The following is a 14,988-nucleotide window of genomic DNA, read 5'->3' as shown; positions in this document are numbered from 1 at the left end:
AACATTTTATAAAACGATAGTAAATATCTCAACGAGGATATTGACACTGACGCCATCCACCAATCTTATTCAGTTACGCAGTTTTACTTGGGACTCCTTTGTGTCTGTGTGTATGCGTGTACATATAGTTCTATGCAGTCTGATCACACTTATAGGTCTATGTATACATATATAAAAGTTTATTTAATATAACCTTAGTTTCACTATATAGTTTTATATCAGACTTTCTATTATAAAGTTTCCCAGTTATAAACATTCTTTGAATACATTTTCAATGGCTATATGGTGTTTAATGTATAATTTAGGATCTTTAACAATCTTCTCTTATTGTACACACAGGTTGTTTCCATTTTTTTTTAACTATTATAAGTAAATATTCAATAAACACATTTACCCAGCTATGGTTATTTTCTTTGGATAGATTTGAAGAGGTAAAATTACTGGGAAAAATGGGCTTTTCATATCTTTTTTTTTTTTAAAGATTTATTTATTCATTTGAGAGAACGAGAATGAGAGAGAGAATACATGAGAGGGGGGAGGGTCAGAGGGAGAAGCAGCCTCCTCGCCGAGCAGGGAGCCGGATGCGGGACTCGATCCAGGGACTCCAGGATCATGACCTGAGCCGAAGGCAGTCGCTCAACCAACTGAGCCACCCAGGCGCCCTGGGCTTTTCATATCTTAACACTCATAGATTCATCTGGTCGAGTAAGGAACCTTTTAGCAACAACCAATGACATATCCTCTCACATCACCCACATTTAGAGAAAAGCTGAATACAAACATATCCCCAATATCTGAACACAGAGCTAGGCCTCCCCAAATCAGGAAAGAGAACCAGCTGTAAAAGAGCAGGCTCAATCCTGCAGATCCTGGGCCACTCTCTGAATTGGAGCTAAATAAGCTCTGTAGCGTACAGAGCCCCCACTCTTTAAGGAGACAGAAAACCACGCATCAGAATAACAGTACCTGACACAGGACATAAAGCATGGATACGCCACTGTGTGAAAAGCTTCTACCTATTCTGTCTCACAGAATCCTGAAAACCTTGTTTAGAATATTCCATTTTACAGAGGAAAAAAAGGAGAACAGAGTGATTAAGAAATCTGCCCAAGGTGACACGGTAAAGGGGATTCAAACCCACCTCCAATGACCAGACTCTGAGCCAGTCTACCATACTGCCTACTCTCAGATTCTTGCTTGTGGTGTCCACAGCACTTACACCAGCTCCAGTGCTAACAGAGATGAGCCAAAGGGAAGGCACCAGCTAAAGGCCCCTCTCTGCAAATGGGACGCCTAGGCCAGAAACCAAATGAGGAGCCTGAGGCCCCTCGGTGACTTAGGCCTTAAAAAGCCCTTCAAATTACATCAACAAGTCATGTTGTGTTCTGTCTATAAAGATAGTGAATTCCATCACATCCACTGGTCTTGAGGCTACACCGGCTGATATCAGAAAATATATGAGAAAACACTAGACATTAGATCATGAACATTCAGAGCAATGTATGTAATCTCAGTACATGATGAATACTCAGTTCAAGTTAACAGATTACCATCAGCTATTAGAAGTGACTTACCTTTCAGTAATGTGAATGAATTCCCTGCTTCAATAAATAAAATAGTATCTGGCAGGAGCTTAATAATTACTTATTGATTAGGTTAATCTTAACATTTCTCCATTCTTACCCTGAAGCATGTAGAAAAACTAAATATTAAAGACAGAAAATTCTTCTAGTTCACTCCATCATTTTATAAATGGGGAACCTGACATCCCACAGAGATTAAGATATGTAAAACCTCACTTTTACCCTAAAAATTATACATTTATTTTTACTGCCTTTATATTTAATAATATATCGCATGAAGCTACATATTGAACTTTTACTCTTTCTTGGTAAGAACTTGAAATAAATTATTTTCCCTTAATAGCTGGATATCTCATTCCACATGTCGTTCTTATCATGAGACCAAACTCTATTAATTGCACATACTCCTTAAATATCAGTACTATTGGCATTTAATATACCTGTATAATCATAAAAGAAAAAAAACATCCAAATGCTTTGTAAAGGATGCATTTACTGCATCTCTGTGACATTTTTGACAAAACAGATTCAACAGTAGAGGAAAAAAATGTGAAAACCTATCTTGTCTTTAACAACATCTTCCATAGCTTGGCGTCCAAGACCATAAGCTGGCTCTCACATCATCAACTACATACCAGTTGGCCTCTCTCTGCTAATACGAAATTCAAATGGGAAATCTCCAAAGACTTCAGTTTCTCCCCTTCTTCGAGATACCCAAGAAACATAGACATTCACAATTCTATTTCCACAGTGTTCTTTCCTATTCAGAGGCAGTCACCCCTCTAGCCTTGTTGCTAAAACTAACGCGGCCCCAGAAACAGACTTGTCAAAACGCACCGAGATTTTTAATAGTAAGAGCCGAAGCTCAAATTGCTAAAAGGAGAAATTTCACACATTTCTACCCTTAAAAAAAAAGAAGACTCTCTCTCTGCCCCCCACTCCCCAACATTCCCTCACCACCCCTGCCACCTCCTTCTAGGTGACCCCTGCCACCTCCTTCCAGCATCCGATACAGACAATATTCTCTCCTTCCGGTGTGCTGGAACCTCAATGGAAGCACACGGGAGGAAGCATGGAGGTAACCAATGATGGCAGGACTTGACTTCAATGTCTTGTTTATTCTTCCAACCAATACTGCAATGTTGATGAAACTGAGGTCTACCGAGTCAAAACTGGCAAACTAGCCCAGGTATACCCCCGGGTTGGTGGATTCAGTGGATCCCAGACCACACTGCTTGCAGTGGTCAGAGCAAAGCTGAGCTTCAGCAGAACCGGCTGATCCAGACTGCCCTAGCCACTGGCCCCAGCACTTAAACACGGATCATCGACAGGTGTTTACCAAGCTCGGCACTGCACAGGCGTCGAAGGTGTAGAAATAAGGGCCCTCCCCTCACATGGCACCAATGTCAACGGAAGAGAAAATTGCCCTCTTAGAATGTCAGAGGACTTAAGAACATTTTATACAGTTCCCTCATTTTCATAGACAAGAAAAGAGAGGCCAAGAAAGGAGGAAGAAAACCACTTAGTACCTTCTGTGCCTCAAGCACCATTCCTATGCTCCCTTATTATATGCTCACAGTAATCATGTTATAAAAGCATTCAGGTTCAACTTATACACATGTACATATGTATTTTTTCAAATGACTTGGGAGTTTTAGTGTCTTGTCCAAGTGCTACCATATTAAGTGGCAAAGTACCAGCATCTGAACCCGGCTTATTCACTTCCCACGCCAAAGCCCTCTGCACTCTACTGTGGCCCCCAAGGTCACACAGCTACTGCCCACCAGCTAACACAAAATGGCATATAAAGAAGGGGTAAAGTATGTGATCCAGACCAATGGTTCCCAAATGTGGCTGATTCATTAGAATTATCTGAGTTGCTTCATAAAAATACAGATCACCCCACCCCCTTCCAGGCCACTGATTACGTTGGTCTGAGATGAAGCCCTGAGATTTGTATTTTCACACACTTCTCATGATTCTCATCATTTGTCTGCTGTACCATTTACAGAAAGCTAAAAAACAAGGGCTCAAACATGAAAGACCATCTGGAGCTTGGGTCTGCATCAACAGAATGTTAAAGGAGAAACACTAAAGAGGTGGCTATGTCCCAGGAGTGTTCACGACAGTGAGACCAGCGGGTCAGCGCCAGAAGACAGGATGGGGAGTGATCAAAGGGGGGATAAGTAGGAAGGAGCAATACGATGAGCATCTTACAAATCTGGCAGAGATATTTAGACTCCATGCCATGTAACAAGAAACACGGAGGTCTGCGGACCATGGGAACACCATCAGAATGGTACAGGATAAATCAAACAGTAGGTGAGCATCTGGACCAGGAAGAGCAACTACAAAGCACAGGTCTCAAGAAAGGGCACAGGCCCCAAGAAAGACAAAACTGACGGGGAAAGCTACCTAGATCACTAAAATGTGAGCTGCAAGAACACAGAGGAGTTAAGCCCGGTTTGCTCAATGCTTTATCCCAGGCACGTAGTAGGTGCCGAAGTGTATTTGTGGAATGAACCACACGTAGGTGGAGTTAGCAGTCCACTGAACGTGAAAGTCAACAAGGTGGAATGAGTCAAGGAGGTCATCAAGATTCAACTCCAAAAGACTAGAATTAAGATGATGGTACTGGCCCAACTGACTAAAAAAGGTAAATAAGAGTAGCTTATTTTCAGCAAAGACTCTTCTTCATTACTTCTTGCTTTTTTTCTCTCTCTAAAACTTTATTTTGACTTCTGCTCCATGAAAGAATCGGGTGATTTTGAGATACCGGAATGTACCGTTGACGGTGGTAGAAATGGCAGGTCTTCTTCCATGGTGAGAAGAAAATGATGGGTGAGATGATTTAGTTTTGATTTTTGGCAATGGAAAAGGGACAGTGCTGTGAGAATCTAAACTCAGATGACATTCCTCACACCGTCTATTGGATCACTGCCAGCTGACATGCCAGGAACATAGTGGCTTGACCAGACTCCTTATAAACCTTAATGACAGAGCTGTCTGTGTTCTGTGCAGCTGGCTCAGCCTCAGGGCTTTGCCAACCTGGAAAGACTCCGCGCCACCTGCGGCTGACTGGTCAGGTCTCTGGGAACTTCTGGAGAGCTGAGAATTAGTCCTGCCCAGGAAAAAACTTGGTGATTTTTTGAAATCCTTTCCAAACTCATGATTATTCAAGGCGCCATGTGAGTAAACATGTTACACAGTCCTTCAAAACTGGATGTACCAGGTCCCAGAAGTAGGAATCGGAGGGCATACTCTAATTCCTTTTAGGACATCCGTCTTTTGCAAGCCTGATCTTACAATATCTTTCTTTCCTAAATGATGTCTACCTACTGCTAATATCCAACTAAGAGAGAAACAGCCGAGGTTTTTATAAAATTCCCTAGCAAAAGTAATTTGTTTCATTACCAGCACAGCCAAAATATATTTTTTTACGGAACTGAAAAACGTTATATGGTCCCAATTTTATTTTTCTTTCTTCTTTTAAAAAAGATTTTATTTATTTATTTGAGAGAGAATGAGAGAGAGAGAGAGAAGGAGCAGGGGGAGGGGCAGAGGGAGAGGGAGAAGTAGACTCCCCGCTAAGCAGGGAGCCTGACATGGGGCTGGATCCTGGGACTCCAGGATTATGACCTGGGCTGAAGGCAGATGCTTAACTGACTAAGCCCCCTAGGCGCCCCTTATTTTTCTTTCTAATGCAAACTTTCCAAAGCCTGCCTTTCATAATGCACTGAGAGGTAACCCATGAGTCCAAATGACTTGACAGTTTCTTTTAATTTACACACATTGAAACATGTGTATAAAATTCCCTTAGTTCAAAACACTCCCTTTTCTTAAACATATTTCCAGTTCAAATGATGTTTAGAGCCGTGTGCAATATATTATTCCTAAAGGTAAACAGTCACGTTTAAAAAAAATGGATAGAAAAACAGCATATCACTACCTCCACACTCAGTCAGTCCTTCCCCTCACATGGTGTTCCCGCAGTGAAAGCCTTAACCTGCCGGTGGAAAGTATGAATGCATGACCACGAACAGTCCCTGCTCTCTCCAGCATCCAGAAAGGAAGGGCCACCAGTTTCTTTTCACAGTCAGCTTGGAACCTTCGTTCCCAAGAACCTTTGTGCCACGCACCCCCCCACCCCCCCACACACACACCTTCCCTTGTGCTTAGTATAACACTCAAGAATTCACTAACTGCAGACATTTTTCCTTTCCTCCTTTTAAACACAGATTTTGAGCTCAGTCAACCACCACTTCGCCCAGGAAACAGCTGTCGTTTTCACATTAAAATAAGAGGTCCTGAAAATAACGTGCTCTAACAGCTAATTGTTGAAAAATGAAGTCTTTCAACTTCACATACATTGAGGCTGCTAGGCATCAAACGGAGACAAAAAGTAATTTAAATGGACTAGTGGCCATCCTGGGCTTTGAAATAGCCTAACAAAGACTCTCTGCTAGAGTGTCGAAACTGACATTTTAAAAATATCTAATCACCTTTTTGGATGATATTCCAATTACTGAAGAGAGTATCTACCACAGTGAAGGAGCTTGCCGTGAAAGCATCTAAACCTGGTCAGAAATGAGAAATATTAGAACCGCAAAAACAGAGTTCAGGGGAAAGGTGTCACCAGAGAGGAGAATAATTCAGGCAAAAAGCTTCCTTAAAGAGCACCGTCAGATTTATGCAAAACTCCGGAGAGCCAGAAGATAGAGACATTCTGGAGAAACCCCAAACAGTAACACTTCCTAGCAAATCCTGAACAGGACTCAGCGATAAAAGGACTTCCTTAACCCTGTACAGCCTTCCAGGCAGGCTTCTTCTGAAAACCTTTAGAGGGAGTTCTCCCTTTGCCCTGTTTTGCAACAAGATGAGCAATCATGTTTTTTTCTGAAATAAACAGAATCTCTCCCTTTCTGTGGACAGAGAGCCAAAGTTCGTAACTGGCTGGGAGATTACCAGTCCCAACGGATGAAACGATCCTTTGCCAAAGAGAACTACTGATAAGGCTCGGAGTTCTATTTTACAGCCCAAGCACCCAAATACTCATCTATGCTGTACAGTGTACAATTCTACCCGCTCTTCAATCTCAAGGAACGTTGGGGGACCTGCTAGCACACACAGAGGCTCCCACACCGATGAAAAATGCCCGTCTGCTGCTCAGTGCCTAAGAGGTTTCCCACTCCTAACTGCCTCAACTCCAAAAAAAGGGGGTGTGGGGAGAGAAGGGGAAGGGAAATAATATTCCAAAGGCGAGGGGGAAAAACTCACAAAACCACCCCTGGGCAAGTCAGGAGGTGGCAAAGGGAGGAGATATGGCAACCAGAAGGGCCAGAAACGACTGCGCTCCCTAACCGAAGCTCCAGAAGGCGCCGAGGCTGCAGACAGAACCGGGGGTGCTGGGCTTCCACCTAGCCGGGCAAAGCTCGGGGCGCCCAGGTAGGGGCCGCCACCGACAAGAAGCCCAGGAGGCAGTTCCCTTCAGAGGGCGCTCATTGGGCGACGCAGGGAAACCAGCTCCGGCCCCAGAAAGGCAACCCAAAGAGGGAGAACCCAAGTTCCCGCAGCCGCGGCCGGGAAGGGAGGCTGGGCGCCCGCAGCCCGCCCTACCGGGCGAAGGGACTCCTCCGGGCCTCGGAAGCACCCCTGCCAGGGCCCGCGAGGGCAAGCGTGGCAAGCTAGAAGCCTCGGACCCCGAAGGGCCCGGCGACCCGAGGCCGAGCTTGGCGTCACCCGCACCCCGCCTCGCCCTGCACGCTCCACTCCACTGCAACCCGTATTAACATGTCCTCCTGCCCCTGAGGGCCTGCGGGGCCGCCCTGCGCCCCTCAGGGAGGAGGGGGGCGCCGCAGGACTGGGATTCCAGGGGCCCGGGCCCCAGCATTTTCCGGCGCGTTCCGTGCACCCCCCCCCCCGCCCCCGCGGACCCGGGACTGGGCCTCAGGGGGTAGTCAGCCTTTCCACGAAGTGTCTGCTACCTTGCCCAGCCGCCGAGAACATCAAACAAAAGAACTTTTGCAAACTTTCCTCTCCGGACACTCTCAGGTTTCTGAAATCGGGACCCCATCTCCTCACTACCAGCATTCAACCGACTAAGAAAGCTAGCTAGCGTGGGGGATGGTGTGTGGAGAAGGGGACCCCAAAGTTTCCAGGTTGTCCCTGGGTCTAGCCGAGCGCGCGGAGGGGGCGGGTTCCCTCGCTGGCCCTCCTCCGGCCGCTCTGGCCACCCTTTTCCCTAGGTCCTTCTCGGGCCACGCCGCAAGACCCCTGCGACGGCGAAGAAGTTGGGAGTGACTTCAGGGGCCTCTGCGGTTAGACAAAACTGCGATTCTCGCGCCCTCATCCCCGGGGACCTGGCAACTCCGGCGAGCCGCACTTTTCTGCGGGAAGAGAAGGCAAGGGGGAAAGGGGTGGAGGAGCGAGCGCATTTGTCCCAGTAGATTCTCGGGGGCCGAGCGCCAAGTCCGGGGGGGGGAAGGGATCCCCCAGGCGGCGCTCCCCGATTCCCCGCGGGTGCTGCGGACTCCCCATGGCTGCGAGCACCCGAAACGGCTCGCGCTCCCCGCTCCGAGTCCACTCACCGACTCCGCCGACACGCAGGCCACCAAGACCAAGGTGAGCAGGATCCAAGCGCGCCGCATATTCCCCGGGGACCGGCTGCTCCCAGCCGCCGCTTGCAACGAGGGCGAAACGAAGCCTACTGCCTAGCGCCCGGCGCAGCCGGTGCAAAGAGATCCGGGCCAGAGCAGCCGCAACGGCCGCGGCTGGGGCTCCCGGCTCGGGGGCGCTCGCTGGCTCCTCCTGCGCCTGCTCCCGCCGCCCGCGGCTGCGCCCCGGGAATGCGGCGCCTTCTCACTTGTTGGTGGCTGCACTCCCGAAACCGAGTTGTTGCTCTGGGGAGGCTGCTCTCTCGAGCTCTTCTTGCTCTGCCGCTGTTTTACTCCTCCGCGGACTCCTTCCCAGTGCCGCGGTTCAGTTGCTGGTTTTGAGGAATAAATTAGATGGCTTGGAACGTAGCTGCAGCTGAAGTTCGGGGGCAGAGCGCTGAGAGCGCGCGATCCGCGCGGCCGGAGCTCCCGGAGTATCTGGAGAGAAGCGCGTCCGAGCCGCGCTAGTGGCTCAGCGGCTGTGCCCCTCCTCCTCTCCCGCCACCGCCTCCCGCCCCCGGTCCTCCTCCTCCTCCTCCTGTTCTCCTCCCGCTCCCTCCTTCCCTCCCTTGCCTGCTTCTCCCCAGCTCCTCCGGGCGTCTAGGGGAGAGGAGGCGGCAGTGTGACTCCCAGCTAAACCCGGGAGAAATTCCTACAGGATTACGCCCCGATTGGCAGCTTCGGGGACCAGTGGGCGGCGGTGGCTCCGCCCGGTGGCCGCTCTGGATCTGCCCGTCCGCAATCAGAGCTCCAGCGCTCCAAAGCTCCTTCGTTTTCTCCCTCCCTCTCTCCTCTTCCTCTCTCCTTCACGCTCTTTTCTTCTCTGTGTTGTCTCTCCACTCTCACTCTTCTGGCGAGAGATCGGTGAAACAACGGGACTCATAATTTAGCTTTTCTGCCTGTGAGAAGTAGACCAGTAGAAACTGCTTTGAGAGTTGTTAAAACATACACAAACTTCACAGATGCCTACAAGCATTGTGAACTGGTCGTTAAGTCACAACTTCATGAAAATTGTGTTTTAAAAGAGGAGACAATAAATGTAATAAACGTGCCGTGAGAGTATTTCCCACCCTCCCTAAACCCCCCTTCAAAAAAAATAATGAAAATAAAAAAAGTGAAGGAAGACCCCTATAAGCCCAAAAGGCAACACTTTTAAGGTTCATAATTTCATTAAGGATTTAAATACCATTTCTACCTCACACACAGTTTAAAAGCCCCTAAATCATTTTATAGGCTCCATTTCAGCTTAGGGGTGTTAAAATTCAGAAGCTACAAATAGGGCAGTTTGATGAGAAATTGGATAGAGACACTGAATAATAACAGATTTAAGAGAACGTCAAAGAAAAGAGAGAAAAAGTAATTTCTAGTTGGAAGAAAGTAAGGAGCATGTATTTCCTGAATAGAAGTAATTGATCAGAAATATTTTGTGATGGAAACTTTCTTTCAATTCCGTGTCTACGGTATGGATACTGCAGAACATGGCAAATACCTATTCTCTTCCAGTTTGTAACACTATTTTTTCTGACTTATGGAGTAAATGATTTATGGAACTATTCTGCTCTTAGAATGCCCACTCCAGGAGATCAGGGACCTTTCTGTCTTTTTCACCACTGTATTCTCATTCCTGGTACATGAAGACACACAATAAATATTTATTAAATAAACTTTGATCTAAAACTCAGTCTATACTGCATACAAGTTGTGAACCTTTAAGATACATAGATATAGATATATAGATATAGGCCATGGTAATTTTTGAACTTAGAATAAAATAGTCATACTCTGAGAATTAGTGTCTTAGTAACTTTTCACTGCAATAAATCTCAAAGAAAGAAATTTAGGGACCTGGAGAGTTACAGCTCAAAGTCAGAGGCATCCAGCTCTTCGGTGCTGGGTGCCATCCACCAAGCTCCCCATGGGCAAATCTAAGGCATTGACAGTCCAAGAGGTAATGTGGAGAAATAGAAATGTGGGCAAAGGAGGAAAAAAAGGAAGGAAGGAAGGAAGGAAAAATCAGGAGAACTGGAAGTTGTATCATCAGAGGCTTCTGATTCCACAGAAACTGAGCTGGCAACTGTGGGTCAGTGTGGGTCTAGCTTGGTCTTTGGAAGGATGAACTACAGCCGTATTTTTAAGATGGATTCTTTGTGCCTTGGAGAATTTCACGAGATGGGGGAGATAGGGGCTTCTAAAAGGAATTTCCAAAGGAAAATGAGCAATGTGAGGGAAATGCAAAGAACCATAAAATGTTGCCTCTACTTCCAAAGGAGATCTAGTCTGCTTCTCAGGCTTTGGGCAAGGCTGCACCTCCCTTCTCCTCAACAGTTACAAACATCAAATAAATGAGAACTCCAGTGAGGGGGGAAATGCACTCATTTGCTGGCTTCCTGAGTTATTGCTGCTTATTGGGGCATCTACCTAAGAAGAAGCATGGCAGTTGCTCTCTTGCTCTCTGATTCAGCTTGGGCAGACAGTGATAAAAATAAATAAGCACATGCATCTATTCAAGGAACATATATGTCCTTGCACCTGAAGATGTACCCCAAAGCTCTTGGTGTCGATGAGACTCCCAGTGACTTGTTTTTTATAAATGATAATGCAGCATTGAGAATATGTGTAATAAGGGGATGGTACCATTGTGAGAGTCACACAATATCAGGTATTTGATAACAAATAAATATTCAAATCTTGTGTTCAAATGCATTAACAGGCATGACCAGAAGGAGAAGCTGGAGGTATAAAAGGCATTAATAGTAAAAGCACCTACGCAAGAGCTGGGTGCAAAACTGTTGCCTGTGCTGAGTGTGGCTGGTGGTAGGGGACAAGGGCTGTCTGATGGTGCTAGGAACATGCCTCAACTTGGAAAGGACGAAGGTCTGTGTCTTAGTCTGTTTGGGCTGCTATAAGGAAAATATCATAGACTGGCTTATAAACAATAAAAATTTATTTCTCACAGTTCTGGAAGCTGAGAAGTCCAAGATCAGGGTGCTAGCAAACTCAGTGAGAGCGGGCTTCCTGGTTCAAAGACGGCTCTCTTTTTGCCCTGTCCTCACATGGTGAGGGAGTTCTCTAGAGCCCCTTAGATAAGAGCACTAATGCCATCCATGAGGGCTGCACTCTAATGACCTGATCCCCTCCCAAAGGCCCCACCACCAAATACCATCACCTTGGAGATTAGGATTTCAATCTATGTATGGGGGGGAGGTAGGGAGGGGGATGCAGGGGCACGAACGTTCAGTCTACAGTAGCCTGTTTGTGTGTTTTCCTAACTGCAACTTTTTTAACTGAATAAAATTCTGTGGAATTTTGTGGCATATATCTAATACACGAAAGGTAGTATAAGTGATTAAAGCCAAAGGCTCCCCCATAATGTATGTTTTCAGGTCCTCCATTTGAGGGCTGTGCTTTAAGGGGTACAGCAAGTAAACTAGCAAAATCAATCACTCCCCAAATAGCTCACTGATTGCTGAAAAAATAAACAACCTACCTCAAGAATCTAGGAGGAAAATACAGAAAATGAACAGAATATAGAGACAGAGCTGCAGACATGGAAATAAAAGGGGGTGGGGCAGTGAATTAAAAGGAACAGAACACATGAGAACATAGAAATGAAAGGTACTAGAGACATATTTTTCACCTAAGCTCACACACTGGAACCTGTCATTAGGGTACCTAGTGATATCACGTTATCACCGTGGACAAGCAGGTGCTGTGGACCAAGGTGAGTTGTCACAGTAGGAAATAGCAAAGGGACAAAGATGCCACTTTGTTGTTTTTGGTTGTTCTTCACTTGCCATTCTCTGGAATGTTACCAGAGGTTTAGGCTAGAAATCGATTTAGTAGAATCAGCTCTGACTAAATTCACTTGAAAGGTGATAGAACCTGAGAATAAGAGGAAATTCAGCCAGCCAACTATTAATTACCCATGCTAATAATGGCAAGTGAGCTGAGACCATGACAAACATCTACAGGCCATCCAAAAAAAGTCTATTCTTAGCTTCAGATTTCCACTGTTCTCTTCATTCACTTTCATCATTCCTTTGCCAGGCAAGTTGGCTAATTTTTTAATTAAGGATTTTTTTTTTAATTAGGATTTTATCCTAAAATCAGAAATGGAAAATTTAAAGAAAACATTATTTATAGGCTACATCATTTGGGGGCATCAAACGTCTACCTACGAGTCATACTGGATATATGAACTTAGCAACGTTCCACAAAGGTATCTTCAAGTTACTTGCACTGCGTTTGTATATATCCAGTTGAACGGGAAAATAGAATCCTGGCTGATTTTATGTAAAATGGTACTGCTCTTGTTACTGCTATCTGTAGGCTCTGACTTTGATGGCAGCTGGTTCTAATCCCACTCACTGTTCTCAGACGTTTATTCTGTCCAAGGCCCTGAAGGAGAGCTCTACATACTGTATACTAAATGGTTCCACACGCTCTTGATCACAGTTATGTAGACCAGGGCCGGGTGTGGGGAGAGGCAATTTATTAGTGGCCACTGGCCAATTAGATCCACCCTTCAGATCATTTCAGCCAAGGAGCTCAGAGTCGAACTCAACTGTACATTGACCTGGGAGTCATCCAAAACTGCCAAGGGGTCCTCGTGTGATGAAACAGAAAAGGCTGATTGATGTACAGGGTTAGAAAGAATAAAGCAGGTAAACAGAAAGAAGTAGAAATAGAGGACGCGTGATTCCAGAATAATGGAGGTTCCTGACTTTTTTTTTCCTAGCTCTTTTGAGACCCAAATCAAATTTGTTCCTTTAGGATCTGCGAGGTATTTTAGTGTCCTTAAGGTAAATTTTTTATTTTTCTTTAGGTAGTATAAGAGGGCTTCTGTTCCTGGTCAACAAATGATCCCAGACAAAGACAGATGAAAATGAATCAGAGTTTTGACTATCTTCACTCTGAGTAGAATGAAGTCCTCACCATTTAGTGCTGGATAAGGCATATGTAGGTAAAGAACAGTCTTAATGAAGACAAACTACTATAAAAATTATTGAGATTTGTGAGGGGAAAAAAAACTTTTAAAGAAGAAGATGGTTTAACTATTGAATTACCTTAGGGGAAATGCTTTCCTTATTCAGGAGAGCTAGGGATCTTAAAACCTCTAAAAGCAGAATAGAATACATTGATATTTCTCTGAACAGAATAGTATTAATACCGGGATCACCTACAGGTTAATGCAGGAAATTATTTCATTGAACATTTTTCTAAAGTATCTAGAAGGCAAAGTGCACAAATGTCCTGGTGTGAAAATGTCACTAAATTCTTTCAGGTAGTGAAATGTGAAACAGGAAAGATGGTCATGGCTGGGTGAGCTGTTAAGTAACCCAATACATGAAGGAGACATAATGCATCCTTTTAACACCTGCTATTGGAGGAGTCCGCACACTGCAGTCGATAACAGCGCAGGCCTGACAACAGACAGACTGGGGTTTGATTCCCCGTTCCATCTCTCACTGTATTCTAAGAGGCCTTGACCCCTGAGCAGGCCACTGAATCTAAGCCTGTTTCCTCACCTGAGATTGGTGATAATGGGTGAATGTGTGGAGTCTATGAACTAATGCACGCGAACTATTTAGCGAGTTACTTTAGTGAACTCGATATAAATGCCAGTTGTCTCAATAAACGCCAATTGTTACAAACGCCAGTTGTCATTAGTAGTATTTCCTCTGCCTGGAATAACCTATCTGTTCACCCAGTTCTCTGCCTAAGTCCCACTTGCCCCTTTGGTGTCCGTTTAGAGGTGTCCTCATTAGCAAATATTTGAGGGCCTACTGTGTGTCACACAACCCCTCCAGGTAGCGTTCCTTGAGTCTCCTAGACTGAATAACAGACCTTTAGGACAATCAATTCTCACCTATTAATTATAATCCAGGCTAGAATATCTGAGTATTGGTAAAACTTGCTGGTAGAAACATGTTTTATTGTAGCTATAAGTATGAACAACAACAACAAAAAACTGAACAGCATTAGGAAGACATAGGAAACAAAAGTACCCATCATTCTCTCTTTAAAAAACCATGTGCACCATACCAAGTTTAAACCCAAATAAAAACCTAGGGAAAGAGTATAAAATTCCAACATGGCAAATTCTGAAATAAAAGTTAAGAGAATTGGATGGTGAAAACAAAAAACCATCCCTTTGAATTCAGATGGAAATAAGAAAACTGCTTCTGGGAATGAAAAGAATACTGTCTATCACGGAGTCCGAACTCAAAATGTCTACTTTTGCTCTTCTTAGAGCTAATAGTAATGCCAGGATAAAGGACGCAAGTTCTCTACAGAACTCATCCCAGGGTTGCACCTCCAAAGCAGCTTTCCCCACCCCCACTCAGCACAGGCACACCCCCAACGTGACCTCTGTGAATGAATCATTCCCTTTCCCTCCCTTCTCACGTAACCCAGATGGATACACACACATCCATGACACACACGAGGGGTTTTTTTGTTCGTTATGTGTTTTACCACTATCACTTTCTTCGTCTTGCAGAAATTCCTCCGAGTCCCTTGACCAAACTTCTATTCATTTTTTTTTAATGGCTGCGCATTTCCCTTTGGTGTTTCCCTGCAAAAGGCATTCTTTCTGTTTCCAGTTGTTTCCTAAAAACAATCTTACAGGAAATACCTTTTATATATTTCCTTAATTAATGGGTGATTTTCTTTCTGTGGGCTAGATTCCCAAGAGTAGGATTGCGGAGTTGGGAGAATATAAATGTGTTTAATTTTATGAGATGTTGTTT

General features: G+C 45.0%; 1 protein-coding gene across 1 annotated transcript in view; it reads right to left on the bottom strand.

Annotated features, from left to right (window-relative positions):
• The window catches only part of SDC2 (syndecan 2), a 97,407-nt gene extending 88,692 nt beyond the window's left edge, over positions 1 to 8,715 (bottom strand). The window contains exon 1 of the mRNA XM_035011573.1: positions 8,171 to 8,715. Within this exon, the coding sequence (XP_034867464.1) occupies positions 8,171 to 8,230 (60 nt within the window). The 5' untranslated portion in view covers positions 8,231 to 8,715. The remainder of the gene's footprint in view (positions 1 to 8,170) is intronic.
• Positions 8,716 to 14,988: the final 6,273 nt, after the last annotated feature.

The sequence above is a fragment of the Mirounga leonina genome, unplaced genomic scaffold (genome assembly GCF_011800145.1).
Source record: "Mirounga leonina isolate KUSES-001 unplaced genomic scaffold, KU_Mleo_1.0 Mir_165, whole genome shotgun sequence".
NCBI lineage: Eukaryota > Metazoa > Chordata > Mammalia > Carnivora > Phocidae > Mirounga > Mirounga leonina.
Note: the sequence above shows the minus strand (reverse complement) of the source record. Positions and strands in the feature narration are given on the sequence as shown.